The 16,945-nt window shown below is 50.0% G+C and overlaps 7 protein-coding genes and 1 non-coding gene across 8 annotated transcripts; 6 read left to right on the forward strand and 2 right to left on the reverse strand.

Moving 5' to 3' along the window:
* Positions 1-341: 341 nt before the first annotated feature.
* Positions 342-2,556, forward strand: VTN77DRAFT_6283 (uncharacterized protein; the record flags this gene model as incomplete). The annotated part of the gene is made up of 3 exons (XM_069422544.1): positions 342-505; positions 566-831; positions 881-2,556. 3 exons carry the CDS (start codon positions 342-344, stop codon positions 2,554-2,556), a joined length of 2,106 nt encoding a protein of 701 aa, XP_069276245.1.
* A 563-nt stretch (positions 2,557-3,119) lies between these two features.
* Positions 3,120-3,198, reverse strand: VTN77DRAFT_t102. The gene has a single exon. It is a non-coding gene; the product is annotated as a tRNA-Ser (tRNA).
* An 814-nt stretch (positions 3,199-4,012) lies between these two features.
* VTN77DRAFT_6284 (uncharacterized protein) lies at positions 4,013-5,235 on the reverse strand (the record flags this gene model as incomplete). Its single annotated transcript, XM_069422545.1, has 4 exons — positions 4,013-4,348; positions 4,422-4,558; positions 4,626-4,757; positions 4,965-5,235. 4 exons carry the CDS (start codon positions 5,233-5,235, stop codon positions 4,013-4,015), a joined length of 876 nt encoding a protein of 291 aa, XP_069276246.1.
* Positions 5,236-6,502: 1,267 nt separating this feature from the next.
* Positions 6,503-7,464, forward strand: VTN77DRAFT_6285 (uncharacterized protein; the record flags this gene model as incomplete). The annotated part of the gene is made up of 2 exons (XM_069422546.1): positions 6,503-6,572; positions 6,629-7,464. The coding sequence occupies 2 exons, from the start codon at positions 6,503-6,505 to the stop codon at positions 7,462-7,464; spliced, it is 906 nt and encodes a 301-aa protein (XP_069276247.1).
* A 655-nt stretch (positions 7,465-8,119) lies between these two features.
* Positions 8,120-9,015, forward strand: VTN77DRAFT_6286 (uncharacterized protein; the record flags this gene model as incomplete). Its single annotated transcript, XM_069422547.1, has 2 exons — positions 8,120-8,683; positions 8,794-9,015. The coding sequence occupies 2 exons, from the start codon at positions 8,120-8,122 to the stop codon at positions 9,013-9,015; spliced, it is 786 nt and encodes a 261-aa protein (XP_069276248.1).
* Positions 9,016-11,010: 1,995 nt separating this feature from the next.
* Positions 11,011-12,129, forward strand: VTN77DRAFT_6287 (uncharacterized protein; the record flags this gene model as incomplete). The annotated part of the gene is made up of 3 exons (XM_069422548.1): positions 11,011-11,041; positions 11,102-11,339; positions 11,388-12,129. 3 exons carry the CDS (start codon positions 11,011-11,013, stop codon positions 12,127-12,129), a joined length of 1,011 nt encoding a protein of 336 aa, XP_069276249.1.
* Positions 12,130-13,396: 1,267 nt separating this feature from the next.
* On the forward strand, positions 13,397-14,181 carry VTN77DRAFT_6288 (uncharacterized protein; the record flags this gene model as incomplete). Its single annotated transcript, XM_069422549.1, has 2 exons — positions 13,397-13,934; positions 14,000-14,181. 2 exons carry the CDS (start codon positions 13,397-13,399, stop codon positions 14,179-14,181), a joined length of 720 nt encoding a protein of 239 aa, XP_069276250.1.
* A 180-nt stretch (positions 14,182-14,361) lies between these two features.
* On the forward strand, positions 14,362-14,925 carry VTN77DRAFT_6289 (uncharacterized protein; the record flags this gene model as incomplete). Its single annotated transcript, XM_069422550.1, has 1 exon — positions 14,362-14,925. One exon carries the CDS (start codon positions 14,362-14,364, stop codon positions 14,923-14,925), a length of 564 nt encoding a protein of 187 aa, XP_069276251.1.
* Between the last annotated feature and the right edge of the window lie 2,020 nt (positions 14,926-16,945).

The following is a 16,945-nucleotide window of genomic DNA, read 5'->3' on the forward strand; positions in this document are numbered from 1 at the left end:
TGGAGTTGGTGGAGAGCAGCCCGACGTGATGCCGAAGTCAGGGTCGACCCGGCCATTCACTGCCCGGTCTTTGTCCTGCAGTCCTACATACATAGAGAGCTGCGCATTCGCTCGTTGGTTTTTGTCTTCTTCCTTCACTCGAGCATCTGACAGTCACTCATTCTGTGCAGGGCTGTCTCTCATTCCACTCCACATTCCGATCGTTGCAAGGTCGTCCCTCGCTCTCTCTGAAACATTTACCCTGTCGTTCCCTCTTATAATTTTGTTTCTTCGATAGCTTCTTCTCTTTGAAACCTGCAACAGACCGCTGGATCGCTCTGTGTTTGGTGTTGTCGCCGAAGATGCCTTCGTCGCGCCTGCTGAGCCTGGGCGCTCTCGCCCTCTCTTCTTCGTCCCTCGTTCGCCCTGCTCTGGCCGGATCGCAGTACACGCTCGTCAACAGCCTAGCTGGCCAGAACTTTTTCAGCAACTTTGCCTTTTCTACTGCAGCTGATCCCACCCATGGGTATGTGCCCAATACAACCATCTGATCGAGAGCATGAGAGCATCAGCTAACACCCAGCAGATTCGTCCAATATGTCGACCAAGCCACGGCCGAGAGCCTGGGTCTGGTCAACGTCACCTCCAGCGGCAGTGTTTACATTGGCGTCGACCACACCACCGTTCTGTCGCCCAGTGACGCTGGCCGCAAGTCGGTCCGCATCGAGTCGAATTTCGGCTTCGACCACGGCCTCCTCGTCGCCGATATCCAGCACATGCCCGGCAGCATCTGTGGTGTGTGGCCGGCCTTCTGGACGACGGGCCCCAACTGGCCCCAGGATGGTGAAATCGGTAGGTGATCTCCTAGTAACCAAAGACAGCAAGTTTACTAACTTCTCAGACATCATCGAGGGCGTCAACCTGCAGGCCGTCAACGAGATGGTCCTCCACACCCAGGGCCAATGCACCATCACCAACCCCCAGCAGACCGGCACCCTGACTTCGGCAGACTGCTCGCTGTCCGATGGCACGACGGGCTGTGTGGTCGAGGGCACTGCCAACACCTACGGCACCGGCTTCAACAACATCAACGGAGGTGTGTACGCTCTGCTGTGGACCGACCAGGCCATCAAGATCTGGTTCTTCCCGCGCAGCGCCATCCCGCAGTCCATCACCAGCGGCAGCCCCGACCCAACCGAGTTCGGCACTCCGCTGGCTGACTTCGAGGGCAACTGCAACATCGGCCAGGAGTTCCAGACCCAACAGCTCGTCTTCGACACCACCTTCTGCGGTGACTGGGCCGGCGGTGTCTACGGCTCCTCTGGCTGCCCCATGAGCCAGCCCAACAACGCCGTGGGCAGCTGTGTCGACTACGTGGCTGCCAACCCTGCCCAGTTCCAGCAGGCCTACTGGGAGATCAACTCGATCAAGATCTACCAGGAGACCAACACCACCTCGGTTAGCTCCTCTGCTGTGCCCAGCTCCACCCTCGCCAGCCGTGTTGCCAGCTCTGCCGTTGCCTCTGCTGCTGCGTCGTCTGCCGCTACCTCGTCTGCTGCCGCTACCTCGTCTGCTGCCGCTACCTCGTCTGCTGCCGCTGCTGCCGCTGGCCAGTCCTCCGGCGCCATGGTGACGCCTGCCGCCTCTGCTTCTGCCTCCCAGCAGACCTACACCACCGTGATTGTCACCTCGTACACTGACATCTGCCCGGAGGGATTCACGACCAAGACCATCACCCACACCGCCACCTACTGCCCTGGCGACGTCACCCCGGGCATTGCACCGGGCTTCACCACCAAGACGACTGTCTGCACGGCCTGCGGTCCTACCCCGACGACTGTGACTCTCACCGTTCCCATGACTGAGACTGCCACCGCTACTGCCACTGCCACCGCTACTGGTGTCGCCGCTACCGCTGCCGCCTCTGCCTCCTCTGCTCAGGCGGTTGTTCCGGCTGGCGCGCCTAGCACTCTGGTGACCAGTGCCATTCCTGCCCCGACCGGCAGCGCTGGCTCGACTGGCTATGGCTCTAGCTCTGCCTCTGGTTCTAGCTCTGGTGCCAGCTCTGGCTCTTCTGGCTACGGCTCGACTGGCTCTAGCTCCTCTGGCTCTGCTTCTGGCTCTGCCTCTGGCTCTGCCTCTGGTTCTAGCTCTGGTTCCAGCTCTAGCTCGTCTGGCTATGGCTCGACTAGCAGCACTGGCAGCACTGGCTCGTCTGGCTCCTCTGGCTACGGCTCGTCTGGCGCTGCTTCCTCTGCCGCTGCTGCTGCTTCCGCCGCTGCTCCTTCTGGCCCCGCTGCCTCTTCCCCGGCCGTTGCGCCGTACCCCTATGGCGCCGGTAACGGCACCGTCCCGGCTCCCAGCGGCGTCGCTCCTGTTGCTACCGGCACTGGAGTGCCTGCGAAGTCGTCTGTCGCCGCTTTCGGCGCCAACCCTTCGCTTTCTAGCCAGAGCTCCTCTAGCCAGAGCTCCTCTGCCGTCGCTCCTCTCTTCACCGGTGCCGCCCCCAAGGTCTCTGCCGGTGTTTCTGGCCTGATGGGCGCTGTTGTTGCCGGTGCCCTTGCCCTGTTGGCATGATCATGAACGTGAACACGAACATGAAAAATACCAACCCCACGACTGACTAACTAACTACTTCAATCGTTCGTTCGTCTGTTCATTCGTTCGTTTTTTTTTTTAATCCTTCTTTTCTTGTTTAATCTTTTCTTTTCACTCGTTGGTTTGGTTTAGTTTCAGGATTTCCTTGTAACAAGCAAAACCAACTTGTACATTTACATGTAAAGTCACTTTTTGTGGAACTTTTGTGGCCTCAAGGGTAAAAAACGGCTCTATGTATGTAGGTAAAATTTTTTTGTCTTCTTGGCGATAGACTTTTGGTTGTAGGTCAATCGTTCTTTGACCAATTTTTTTTTACGGCTCGTTGGACAGGAGAGGATAATGTCGATTTTTAGTCAATTGTTTTGTTTGATCAACGGACACGGAGACAAAGTACATACATATGGAGAGGCACAAAAAAAAAAGTTCTAGGACAAGACAGGAGAGCGCGGTACATACAGAGTACATACAGCATTGGTAGGAAGAAAATCTGACTACATCCATCTGACTTTATGACAAGGCAATGCTGAAAAACAAGTTGACATCGACGGCGACCGGATTCGACGGCGACCCCGAAGGGATTAGATTTCAAATCTAACGCCTTAACCACTCGGCCACACTGCCATAATTGCCATGGCACATTTTTGTAAATCCGTAAAAAAAATTTCTGAAAAAGGGCAAAAGACCCACACTGACTGCAATATTGCTGGCAAATCTTAGAAGTGGCAGTATTACTCTGTATTGTGGCTCATGCTGGACTGCCTGGCACCTGCTAGGAGACATCATGTGACGTGACGTGACCTATTACCTGTATATTTGTCATCCTAGGTGGTAGTGATCTCACTGTAAACCAAGCAAATACACGAGACAAGGAATGGAATGAAAGGGGATCGGTCACCATGGTTTTTGGGTATAAAAATCAGCATGTTTTCTTATCTTCTTAAAATTTTCTTGGTCTTTTCTAATCAATGTTGTTTCTTCGTGTGTCATACTCGGAGTTCTAGTCTAATCAAAATTCAATCATTTTATCGTAGGGAAAGGCAGATGTGGATGGCTACAGTACAGTACAGAGGAAGGGAGTGAGTGGCGCCAGTAGAGACAATACCAATATAAAGTAATATAAAGACTAGGCGAGCTGGATTGATTACTGCAAAATTATGCAATGAACAGTGGATATCCATTGTATGTATATACATATGTGTCTATATACTTAGTGAGTGAGCGCTCTGGGAGTGCTCCAGTTTAAGGACTTACTTCCTCAGCAACTCCCAGGGGGAAAAGACGACAAAAGAAACAAAGGAAGAAAGTCCTGCTGAAGCCCTGTTGATTACCATAATACCTTGTAACAGCATCCATCACAGTCTCCTCGATAAGGTCACTCTCCCATTTCATCTTGATCTTCCAGTTACTTTCACAATTTCAAGTCAGGTGAAACCAGTCAGGGCGCGTGGTCCCACACGATTTCGTCCTTCCCTGGCACAAACGGCAACTCTTCTGGATGCCCATGCACCATATGCTCGTACGCCCACTCCAACATCCCCTGGAAATCACGGCATTTGTGCGGGGTGTTGAAGTCCGGGTACGGACGGCTCTCACGACCCCGGACGTAGCGGTATCCGATGACGCCCGGGTCGGCATTGCACATGAGCGCCTGCCGCAACATCTCGATGCAGTGGTAGAGGTGCTTCTCGAGCTCGTCCTCCGGGTCAGTGAACTCGAAGCCTTTGTCGTGGTAGTACGGATAGTTGAGCCAGGCGGCTTTGCGGAGGAAGTTCTATATCAGATTAGCCATACACTTCCTTTTCGTTCTTTTGATCCTTCCCATCTTTCTCGTCAGCACAACTTACCACGCAGTGAAGCTGGTGCGTCAGTTCCAGAGACGCCATGTACTCTCCACCACCCTGGTATCCTGCAGGAATCCGCACGTCGCCCTCGTGCAGGCCAGCCTTGAGAGCCTCTTCCTCGGTAAGAGCGAAAACACCCACTACAGGTAGACAGTTAGAAAGTTTATCTCGATATGAAGTCACCACGCAATAAGCAAGTTGACTTACTGTCGTATGAAATGTGATTCCACGCTGCGTCGATTTCGGGACTCGGAGGGCCGCGGTAGATGGACGGGAAATCGAGGGTGCCATTGGTGATGACGAAACGCGGAGTGGTATCGATGTCTTTGGTCAGAGGACCTAATGCAAGAGTGCACATGATTAACAGGTCTTATGGATGAAAGTAATTGAAGTTATATTTAAAATGAGGTGTGTATGCCGTTGCATCGTTTTCCAACACAAGACATATCCCGCGGAGAAGTCCTTTGACTGACGTGTAATAGCAATTGGAGGCTGGATACTGAGCATAACCAAGGAAAGGGCAAAAGTAACAAGATTAGTTCTCACTGTAATAGGTGCTCCGCTTGAAGCAAAAGTCATCGTCCCTGACCGGATGCACAACAGTCACCACGATGACGGTGAAGCTGACCAGAACCATGAACAAGCCAGCCCAAAACATCGAAGGAATCCGCTTCCTAACACTGTTCTGGACAGATTCATTGATGCTCCCTTCCTTCTCCTCGCTCATCAGGCCCTCCAAATCCTCCGTGTTTTCTGCAGAATCAGAGGAGCTAGCCTTGATGGCAATGCCTTCCCTGGAGAAGTGGAAGGTCGGCATATTGCAGGCAGAGCAGGCAACTGTGCGTTTAGTCTGAGTTGATGAGATGAAAGTTGCACGGATGACGGAGGAAGAGGGAGATCCTGTCTCTTTGATGAGGGAGTTTGTAGAAGACGAGTCCCAGGGCACGTGGTGACGTTAGGCGCTTCACTGCACACTAGCCACAACTCTCTACCAAAACATTGTCCAACAGACAGGTCTCGACAATAGATGTACTCTGAAAGGAGAAGCAATATGCATGTGATGTCTTAAGAGGGAACAAAGAAATGTTAGTCTACTATCTTAGTTACTGCCTATTCTGGCGAATAGCACGAGTCATACCCCACATGGGGCCATACGGAAGGAAGAATGTATGATTCCGTATGGATATCGAGTTTAGACGAATATCACGAACTCTACAACGTGTGACAATTGGTCTTGGGAATTTGGCTTTGCTCATATCAAAAATGAAGGATTTCTTTGTGTAGCAATGCGGAAAAGGGGAAGATTTCCCCTGTCTGGAACAAAGCCGTTTTATACGACACTAGCAAGATCTTGTTTGGCAGCATTCTCATTCCCCTCGTTGAGTATTATGTAGCTGTTATTTGAAGCAATTCACTTTGATGTTTCAAAGTCGAATCCATTCAAGCAAGTACAGAGCGACTATGATGAATATCTTCAGCGTCCAGCCAGGTTTATAAAGCTGCTTCAGTGATCTCTCTGCTGCATGATTATTTCCCACGTCCTTTGCAACGGTGCTACATGGCGCAGGACGCCGATCTTTACAGCAAGTTGCACAGAAGTTGTGTATATCACATGGTACTTATCCAAGTCGAGGAATTGCTCATCGATATACAGACAGATACGTGCAGTGCGGGAAACTCAATGCCAGTCATGAGCCCTCCTGCAATGAGTGTGATACCTCCAGCCTGCCTATCTGGGCACATGCTCAATTGAGTCCAAATATGCATCCGAGGGAATTTCCTTCTTAGGAATGCTTATCAGATTGATGATATCCCTCTCGTTGCACGCGTCATTCCTGAGAGACGACCATTTCCAGAAGTCACGAGGTCGAGGTGCACGCTTGCCCTCGTCGCTTAAGGCTCCCCCCTTCTATAAAGCCATCGTCGGGCACTCGGATTCCTCTCTTCTCTTCTTCTCTCATCAACTCCTTCATCCTCTCTTCGCCATCCACCCTGGTTGATCATCATCAATTTCATCAACCTAAACCTCATCCATCTAATTGTGACACCATCATCAACTTGCTTACCACTTCCACGCAATCAACATGCATTCCAAGTTCCTCGTCTTCTCGGCCTGTGCGGCCTTGACTGCAGCTCTCCCTGTCACCCCATCCAGTATGCTATGCTGATGTAGACGCGTCGTGGTTCTCCTGCTGATCATTGATATGTAGGCTCTGAGGTTTCTGGGGTCGAGAACCCTAATTCCGTGTCCTTCATCATTCCCAAGGGTCAGATTGACGCTATTGATCTCTCAAAGCGCGATCCGAATGCCCTCGTGGCTTTCTACACCGGCGGGGGCGAAGCCAGTGTTGACAAGCGGGATAAATTGTTCTACATTCCTCCGCCATGGGTGACTGGGCCTCACGGCCAGAAGCGCGATGAGGCCCATGGCAACTATCTCATCACTGTCTACACGGATGACGCCAATGTTGAAGATGCCAATGTTGACAAGCGCGATGAATCCTTCTACATTCCTCCACCAAGCGTGACTGGACCGCATGGACAGAAGCGTGATCCCAACAATCTCGTATCTTTCTACACAAACCCTAATCGTGACGCCAATGTTGACAAGCGCAATCCCAACGAACTCGTATCTTTCTATACAAACCCTAATCGTGACGCCAATGTTGACAAGCGTGATCCCAACGAACTCGTATCTTTCTATACAAACCCTAATCGTGACGCCAATGTTGACAAGCGTGATCCCAATGCACTTGTTGTTTTCTATGTCCTCAAAGACGGCGAGAATGACGATGCCGCTGCCGGTCTTGACAAGCGTGACGACGAGTCCGTGGTGACCTTCCTTGTTCCCAAGGCGGATCTCGAGAAGGTTCAGCAGTCGAAGCGCGATCCGAATGCATTCGTGGTTTTCTACACCGGCGGAGGCGAAGCCAGTGTTGACAAGCGCGATCCCAATGACTATGTGGTTTTCTACACCAGCAAAGATGAATTGGCCGCGGCTGGCATCGATCCGGCGGATCTTGACGGCCACGTCGCGCGCATCTAAGCGATGGCCAGCACGGCCTGGATCACACACGAATGTACGGAGTATTTCGTGAGATGAATTCGGAGGATCTTGTTTCGAGATGACGATGATGTGTGAAATTTGCTAATATGCTTTACGGGGTGAGGTTCTTTATGAATGAAATGGATGTACTTCGCTCCTTACGACAGATCTATGATTGATTTGACATGCGAAATTCATGATTAGTATCTAAACGCATTCTGCTGGTCCATTCCATGAATTCTTCAGTTGACATCCGTAAGCAAAACTCATCTGCCGAAATCAATTGCCTGGCCGGTGATGAAGAGTAGACAGGTCAGAGTGGTAGACAAAGAAAGGACAATCCCTTCCGTAGTTGTCCCAAACCAGCAGCATCTGGATTTCGCAATAGGGATTTAGTATGATGAAAACAGACACCGAATAGGGAGTATGAGTGGTTCTAAAAGACTAGACCAGAGAAAATGCGTTGCCGAGTCCATGTGATGTGTCAATCGTAACTTTTTCTCCAGAACCTCTCTTTTGTGTCCCTCGGTGGGACAGACACTGCCCTCTCAATGCTGCCTCTGCCTTGCAGACTTTCCTACTCCATGCTCAACTTAGGAACCAGGTTCGAAAAAAATTAATTCAGATAGATAGAGAAACATTTCGTCTCTCCGCGATGAACTTCAAATCCCCCTCTTCCTCCACTACAAGCACCTGGCACCTCGTGCTCGTCTCCGTCGGTGCCATCCTCATCGTGGTGACCACGATCGACATCTACATGCGCGTTCTTCCACCAGACGCAAACACAGTCATCGCGTCGAAGACGATGCCAAAATGCCCTCCAACAACCACGGCTACCCATTCCATCCCTCCTCAACACGACAGTCCAAACCCAGGTGACCGCCCGCAGCGCGACACCATCGGCACCGTCTTTCGCGAGCTCGAGGCGCTGGAGGATCTAGGAGCGGGAGGAGACCTGGCATGGGACTCGATTATCTTACCCGACAAGGGAGGATACGTCTACGTCAAGTCCAACGATTCAGCGGCGGGGCCGGAGCCGTGGGGCGTGGGCATGTTCCATAGTTTGCATTGCCTGGTGATTCTGCGTGCTGTTATCCAGGAGAGTCAGGGAGTGACGACGGGGGAGAAGATGGATGACGACCACGACCATCTCACACGCCGGTCCGACATCCATGTTGCTCCTGATCATTTTAAGCATTGCTTGTCGTATCTTGCTCAGGTGGGTTGACGCCTACATCCGGCATTGATCTCGACTTCATCACAGTCTGAAGTCTCGCCCTCTACAAACCAAAGAGACGATCCTGCTGACTTCCTCCATACTCCATCCAGAGCATCATCTGCGCCGCCGACGGAACGCTCGAACCTCCCCACATCGCCTATGACGCCAACGGGCACATTACTGAGTACACCGTGGACGGGATCGGCGTGTGGCATCAGTGCAAGGATACCAGCGTCCTGTGGAAAAAGGTCCTGGAGTCTGAGGAGGAGCCGTTCGATCATTGGGATTTTAAGCGAGGAGATACGATTGAGAGTTTATGGGGGTGGAATTGATCGCTCGATTTTCGTCCTGGGACCTGCTGGGCTCAGGATAATGTGGAATGATTGTTTTCAAATGGCATTGTATGAGGGGCTCAGGTCTGGTATATCTTAATCTGGTTTCGCAATTTACTCAGTATGAGTAGCGTAAGAACTAGGAACTGCAAAAAGGAATATAGGATTACATATGCACTGTACCTTTGAGTCCAGCGGTGGAATGATAGGGAGTAGTTCAACGACTCTACAGTACGTATCTATTCGCTACCATAGCAGCAGTAGCAGCTTCTTCACAGCTATATGCAGCTTGAATACATACATGTATGTATGTATGTTCATACATATGCATCTGCAGATATTCTACTTGTGCAGGACCTGCAAGTTGCCTTTTTCCCAGTCTGGAAGCACTGTAGATCACAAACAAAGCAACAATGTGAGCACCCCTCCTAAACAGGCCAGGTTGAGTGAATTGTGCTGGTTGCTGGTTGCCAGGTCAGGTGGTTGCCAAGACTGGACTGCTAGGGTTTAGGGCCCATGATTAGGGCTAGTCTGTGTAACCACCACTCCGACAATCCCCTCCAGGATGTGCAGGTTATCATTTTCTTTGTCTCGTAAGAGTCTGCGCTAGAGGCGCTCTGAATCCCTCCCACAATCAATAATCAAAGAGAGTCTTTGTATCTCACCGGAAAATGGAAAGACATCCCCTCGATCGAAACAAAGCAGTTCCAGCCTATACAAACCCAGGAAAACACCTGCCCTGATGATCGAGGGCAATCCTCTACCCCATTCTGATCAGTCTGATTATTATCCCTTGTCCAGGTCTCTATAGCAATATTAGGTTAGAGGCAGATGAATCTATCCACGCTGATCTTCCCAGTCCTGTTTGTCCACCGTATCCTCTGAACGGGACTGTACCTCGTCCCCCCTCTCCCCAGAAGAACTACACTACTTCATCGACTTGGAATATCGGGATCGTCAGAAACGGCTGGCTAGCAACAGCCCTGCTGGTCGCGATCACTGTCGCTGTCGGGAAGTTCCTGCTGCAGGAATGTATGTTGAGCACCTGCATACAAGGGGTCTGAACCGGTGAAAAAGTTGGCATGGCATGGTTGTTACATTGGCTGTCATGAGATGGACATGTGCTTCATTTGCAGATGATTGGTTCTCTTACTAGTCTTTGACGATATGCCAAATACAGAGATCGACACCAAACTGCTTTACTTATGGACCTTTATCAGGTTTCTTTTGCCAGCAGAAGGCTTTTCGAAATCGAGTGTGATAGGAACAAGACTTGAAAAATAGCAGGAGGGAGACAGTGAAATCTGTATCCCGATAATTTCTGATTCCTTGCGCAAAGGAAAAATAATAGCAAGGTGTGAAAGCAGCAGCAGTAGATAGATGGACTTAGATCACGTGACTGACATGTTCACAGATACCTAAGGAGTTATTAATGGATGTAATTAAATAAGTTGTCTTAAGGGTCTCTCTATGTCATTGAAATAAAAAAAATTGTCCTATCTTATTACTGCCCGAAGCCCACAGTACTGCTGTCACTGCACCCCTGCAGACTCCTCCAGGTGGTTGTATTAGGATAGCCCTTTTGGGAAAGACAGTTCCGATCTGCCGGAGCATGCGGGGTCACGTGGGCGGAGAGGCCCACCGCTCCGCCCGTTGGCTTGTGGATTTCGTGTTCACATGTGAAAATGCAACTTCTGATGATCAGGCAGGCCTACTAATAAATTGATTGATTATTATTAATTGATTGACCAAGTTGGTGGGCTTACGGCCCAACGAGATAACTACGAAGTCTTCAGCTGGCCTGCGCTTTATTAGGCCCTGGAATATCAAGACTTCGATCGCGCTGGGCTTGCTGATTTCATCTTGTTGTTCCTGTTTCCCGGATGTCTTGACGACAGACGCTGTACTCCGGTTGTACCTATCTACATCCAGTTGCAGGCATATGGCGTGAAATCACAGTTCTATTGATGAACACCCTGTGATCTGTCCTACTAAATGGAGAAGTTTTCGCAGTTCCGAGACCGAGGTATGATTGTCCAGATCAGTTCTGTGCTCGTCACGGTCGGTGTTATCTGACGAAGGATAGGCTCGGGCATCGCGCCTTTCCTCCCGATTCCCGCCCAGCCTTCCGGCCTCTACCTCCCGCTACACATATTCCTCTTCTGCTTTAGACTGCCATTGCTCGTGACGGTTTGTCTGAGCTATTTTCTCGTCCTGCAATGGCTCCCGATCGGATCGCTGGGGAAGAAGGCGTCGCTGTGGTGTATCCTGGGGATACCCAGCCTCTGGTGGATTGACCTTCAGGTCGACGGCGTCAAGAGAGGGTTCGTAGGTCATCATGAGACATGAGAATTCGGTCTAATCGCATGCAGGTCCCTCGCGAAACAGCATCGGGATCGCCTCCCCGGTGGTAGCTCGATCATCGCCTCTTCGTTCACCTCGCCCATTGACGCCGTCTACCTGGCTGCCATCTTCGACCCGGTCTTCACCGCATCCTACCCCAATACAAGCAAGGTAGAACACCTGTCCTTGTTCCAGGCCATCCTGCGCTCCTTCTCCTATCCCGAAGTCAAGCCTCGACCCAACGCTCGCCTGGTAGATCTCTCGACGCTGCTGGCAAAATACCCCAACCGGCCTGTGGTCATATTCCCCGAGTGCACTACCACGAACGGACGGGGTGTCTTACCCCTGAGCCGGTCTCTGGTGGCCGTTCCTCCAGGGACGAAGATCTACCCCGTGAGCGTGCGGTACACCCCGGCGGACGTGACGACGCCGATCCCAGGCAGCTATTTCACGTTTCTGTGGAACCTGCTAAGCAAGCCAACACATTGCATCCGGGTTCGGATTGCGGAATGTGTCGTGAGCAACAAAGGTAGTAGTAGTGATGATGCCACAACTGCGCGCACATCCTCCACCTACGCAAGCAATTACCTGGACACCGACACTCTCCTGGGCGACGACGCCAACAGTGACTTGACGCGCGAGCAAAAGGCCGTGCTGGACTATGTAGGCGAGGCCCTCGCACGGCTGGGACGAGTGAAGCGAGTTGGGTTGGGTGTGCAGGAAAAGCAGGATTTTGTGAGCATGTGGATGAAGACGAAGAAAAGAAGGTGAAAAAGGAAAAAGAAAAAGAAAAAGAAAAGAAAAGAAAAGAAAAATAGAGTAGGGTGGCATATGAAGTTGTCCTTGTTTGTTCGTTCTTCTTTATGAGAGTTAGGAGTTAGAGAAATTAATTATATATAATATCATACCCGTCGCTGAGAGGCCTAGGGAGGGTGACCTCTTCCTGTCTTTCTTCATCCTTCTCTTCCTTGCAGTATACCGTGATCATTCGGGGGCACATTCATGGATAGGGCGTTCGTCTAAGAGAAATCCAGTACAATCGCCAATGGGAGATGCAATAGATTGTATACTCGAGGATATCATAGAATAACCTCGAACTGTATCTGTATAATAAAGTGCTTTCTAGTACGTCTTACGTATTACTTACCATGCTTGATAGGTTCCCTTTTTTTTTCCCTTTTATTTTTTTTATACCAAGCACTACGCGGTGTTAGCTTTCCAGCCGTTTCAGTCCCGGTAGATTTATGTCAATCGTGGTGAAGTTCATACTTAATCCTGTCATCATCACTTGTTTGGGTTACAGTACAGCATTGGTGGTGGTCTGGGGTCCTCCAGCGCATGGTCTCCGCAATCGCAATCCCAGATAAGGGCTCTTTCCTTCAGCAGAGATAACCGTGTATTTGAGTATGTACGGACTAGAGCTCTTATCATTCAGCCAGAAAATAATCTACCCAGAAAACTATCTAGTATAGTCCATTAGCCTTTGGTAGATTGAAATAACTGGTTAGTCTCTGTGGCAACTTGCCCGCCTGGCTTCTTTTCCAGCTGACTCACTTGACAGGCCAACCTGAAGGCCTGATTGGGCAGGAGGAATTTCCACGATGAACGCCCCGGCTCAGCGGAACAGCGAGTGAAGTCACTGAATCGCTGAAGTATACTCCCAGGACTAACTACAGTAGTGACTAGTGCAATGAAGAGGGCGGTGCAGAACAGAACCAACGGGCGAGCTATCGCAGCTGGGTTATACGACGGTCAGAGCACTAGTTCGTCGGGCTGGGTATTGTAGAGTTCGAGGCGCAGCATTAGTTAACGTTGCAGTTATTGTTAATACTAATAATGATAATAATAGGCATATAGAAGTAGCTGAGTCCCCCGCAACGTGTGGACTGAGGTCTTAAGGTGATGCTGTGGTTGAACAGCATCAATGTTCTCTTTCCATCTACGCAAAAATACTGGATATGAAATTAATAGTACATAGTTGATTCAATTGAATATTGATCCATTTTCTATCTGATACAGCTCAGACTATGAGTTGTTGATGCTCACCATGCCGCTCTTCGGCAAGCACCGCAAGCACTCTTCTTCTCGCCCGCCGCATAGTTTTCACAGTCTTGCCTCTCCTTTATCAGCAACCACTCTATTAGCGACAGATTCAACGATAAACTTGTGTGCAGCGTCCCCTCCGCAGCGTCAAGGGACTACCCACTTCTATCCTCCACCGAATCCGAATCTGCCATATCAGCCCTACAGTTCCCCCCCTGTTGCAGCACCTGCTCCAGCACTTGGACCTGTCCAGCCAAGCCCTCCAGTCCTTCCCTACAACCAGCCGGTATCATACCCTCCAGCTCCTCCAGAAGACCCGCCGAAACGACCATCCCCATGGCAATCCTGCGTGAATCTATCAGGATCCCTCTCGAGGACTTTCCACGATGCGGGCGATCTAGCCTATGATCTGCACGACCACGTGATAGGCTCGACGAAGCTCACGGGACTGTTCGATGCTATCTCGCTGAAACTCAATGATATCATCACGTCTATCGACGATGGCTCGTTTAGTGGACTGGAAAACGAGCTGGGTGAGTACAAAACAACTCAAAGGGGACCAATGAGGTTACCTTCGTCTAACTTGTTTGGACTACAGTTGTCGCCCTCATGCAGCCGGTGCTTCGCGGTGGAGATGCTCGAGAACATGCGCGATCAAAAGATAAGAAAACGGTGGCTACCACCGGCGTCGTCTCCAGCAACTGCTTTGCTAAGGTCTATCTGTATGCGAACTCGCGGCTGCCACCGCATCTGCCGCCGTTGAAGCTGTATGTAATATGATCACCGACAAGGAATCGCAAACAAAGACACCGGTAACCTAACTGACTGCTGACGAGTTACTTCGCAACCTGGCCCCTCCTCTGTCTAGCAGCACAGTATTCGCGCCGCGCATACGACAAGCCATCCGGTGCAGAGCGTCATACCCACATCGAAGCAGACTGGCGCCGGGGCACCAAGGCCATGGTGATCAAGTCCGTCCCGCTCGACGACATGAATACGATTGTGTTCGCAATCCGAGGCACGCAGAGCTTCCGCGACTGGACGGTCAACGTGCAGACGGAACCCAAGTCTCCGCGAGGATTCCTCGACGACCCGGGGAATCTGTGCCATGCAGGATTTCTGTCCGTGGCGCGTAAGATGGTCCGTCCGGTAGCAGCCCGGTTGCAGGAACTGCTCCGGGAGGATCCCAACCGGGCGTCGTGCTCGCTGCTGATCACCGGGCATTCTGCGGGTGGTGCGGTAGCCAGCCTGTTGTACTGCCACATGCTGTCGCAGTCAGAGTCAGTCGAATCCGAACTGACTCTCTTGCGAGGGTTCTTCAAGCGCGTGCACTGCGTGACGTTTGGAGCGCCGCCGGTCTCGCTCCTGCCGCTGGAAACGCCCCGTTCGCCGGCATACCGCAAGTGGTGCTTTTTCTCCTTCATCAACGAGACCCGGTGCCGCGGGCAGACCGGGCGTATGTGTTGTCGCTGTTGGAGTTGTATGCCTGTTCGGCGCCGGAGTCGTCATCGCTGCCTCAGCTGAACACGCTGCTTCCAAACCATTCCACGACCAAGCTGAGCATTGCAACCAAGACGAATGCCAGCAACAAGCAACAGAAGAAGCAGCCTGCTGTTCGTTGGAACGTGCCCATCTCATCCCTATCAGCAGCAGGGCGCCTCGTCGTTCTTCGGACGCCATCGTCGAGCAGAAAAAGCCAGCAGCAGCCTCAGCAACATCAGCAGCAACACCACTCATCAGTCGAAGCATGCGTAACCACCGACGCAGAACTACGAGAGGTCGTCTTCGGCGACCCGATGATGCACACGATGGACCTGTACGCGCAGCGAATCGAGACGCTGGCGACGTATGCTGTGACGGCGAGGCTGAGCAGTAGTAAGTAGGAGGAAGTTTGAGTTGGACAGTGCAGGGAGCTGAATTCTCCTCCGTCACTGTTCCAATACCAATGACGATAAATAAGGAAATGAGCAACCAGAAGCCATGTAAACTATGGACTAGGGGGTTCGAAGTAGTTGTACCACTCTTTCTTTTTTGTTGAGTGACGACGAAGTTCAGGCATACAGCGAGCTGCACGCAGACAGGGTCCTTGTGGATCTGTACTCGCACCTTGCGTCTGCATACAAGAGGGATAGAGAAATGTTGAAACATTGAAGGAGAAGTTGACAGAATACCTCTCTCCCTCCCCCCCTCTCTCTCTTCTTTTTTTTCCCCTTCTCCAGAGAAAGGAAGGAACAGGACGATTGTCAGATTCCATTCCCTCTGGAAACAAAGCGATCTCTCTCACCTGCAAAGCCTGCATGCAGTATCCTTCTGGTTACCAGAGACAAAGAAAGGAATGAAATCACACCAGCCCCCACTACAGTAGGTTTTTGGGCTTACGTACAGAGTAAAGTCAGCCAGCCTATTCCCTCATGATTCCGGTCTTCCTGAATCATCGTCTCTTAGCCTTGTCAGGTAGGATTTCTAGTTCTCTATTAGTCGCAATTGATCGACTTCATCATTTCCGTCGACACTATAGAATGGAATCACGGTACCTTTTTCATATCCTAGGTATCCCTTCAACCCGTCGATATGGGAACTGGGGCGGGGGAGGGGTTTAGAAACTGTCATCAAACCGTTATGTGAGGTTTTTGTATGACAAATGTGAGTATTATAAGGAAATGGTTAACTATTGATCTTTAGAAGGTTGCCACTACACTAATACACATTTTTTTTTGTTTTTGAGAAACGTCACTTAGGGGAGAGACATCATTTCTACAGGAAATGTCAAATTCTATAGGGAAACATTGAATTCCTACAGGAAGACGTCAACATTTTGCAAATGGTTTTTTTTTTCCAAAATATGGACCTCATATGTAATATCTATCTCTCCATCACAACCTCAGAATTTAGATAGTTTAAATAGTTCTAAATAGTCTAGTGGTTAGAATAGATACGAAAGCAAAGCCTCATCTTCTTCCTAAAATGTAATCTTGTGAATCCAGCCTCAGGTCCAAAAAAAAAACAAAAAAGAAGAAGAAGAAGGGGCAGGAGCCATTAATAAAAGAAAAGACATTAGGGGAGTTGATATTTTTCGGGTTAGATGATGGTCCCCTCCTTATAAATATAAATGTCAATTTCCTAGGAACAGTTTAGGTATCAAGAGACTTTCTAGACGTCATTAAAATTTTGGAAAAAAAAACTATCTATAGACTGTCAATTGACGGTTTGTGGGAAAAAAAAAACGGTCTGGTATGGGTATCTTCTAGGTATAAATACGTATGCGTAATAGATACAATAGGAGAGGCACAGAAAGTCGTTCACATCTCTGATTGTTATTAATGTGGGATATGTATTTCAATATTACCTGACAGTAATTACCTAGGTAGAGTCAGTCAGTCTTAGGTACTCGATATCAAGAGATATCAACATTCCCAAAAGAGGAAACCACAAGAACAACAACAACAACAAACCCCCTTCAATAAATCAATAAAAATAAAAATAAAAATAAAAATAAAAATAAAAATAAAAATAAAAATAAAAATAAAAATAAAAATAAAAATAA

The sequence above is a fragment of the Rasamsonia byssochlamydoides genome, assembly GCF_041956645.1.
Source record: "Rasamsonia byssochlamydoides strain NRRL 3658 unplaced genomic scaffold VTN77scaffold_48, whole genome shotgun sequence".
Taxonomy (NCBI): Eukaryota; Fungi; Ascomycota; class Eurotiomycetes; order Eurotiales; family Trichocomaceae; genus Rasamsonia; species Rasamsonia byssochlamydoides.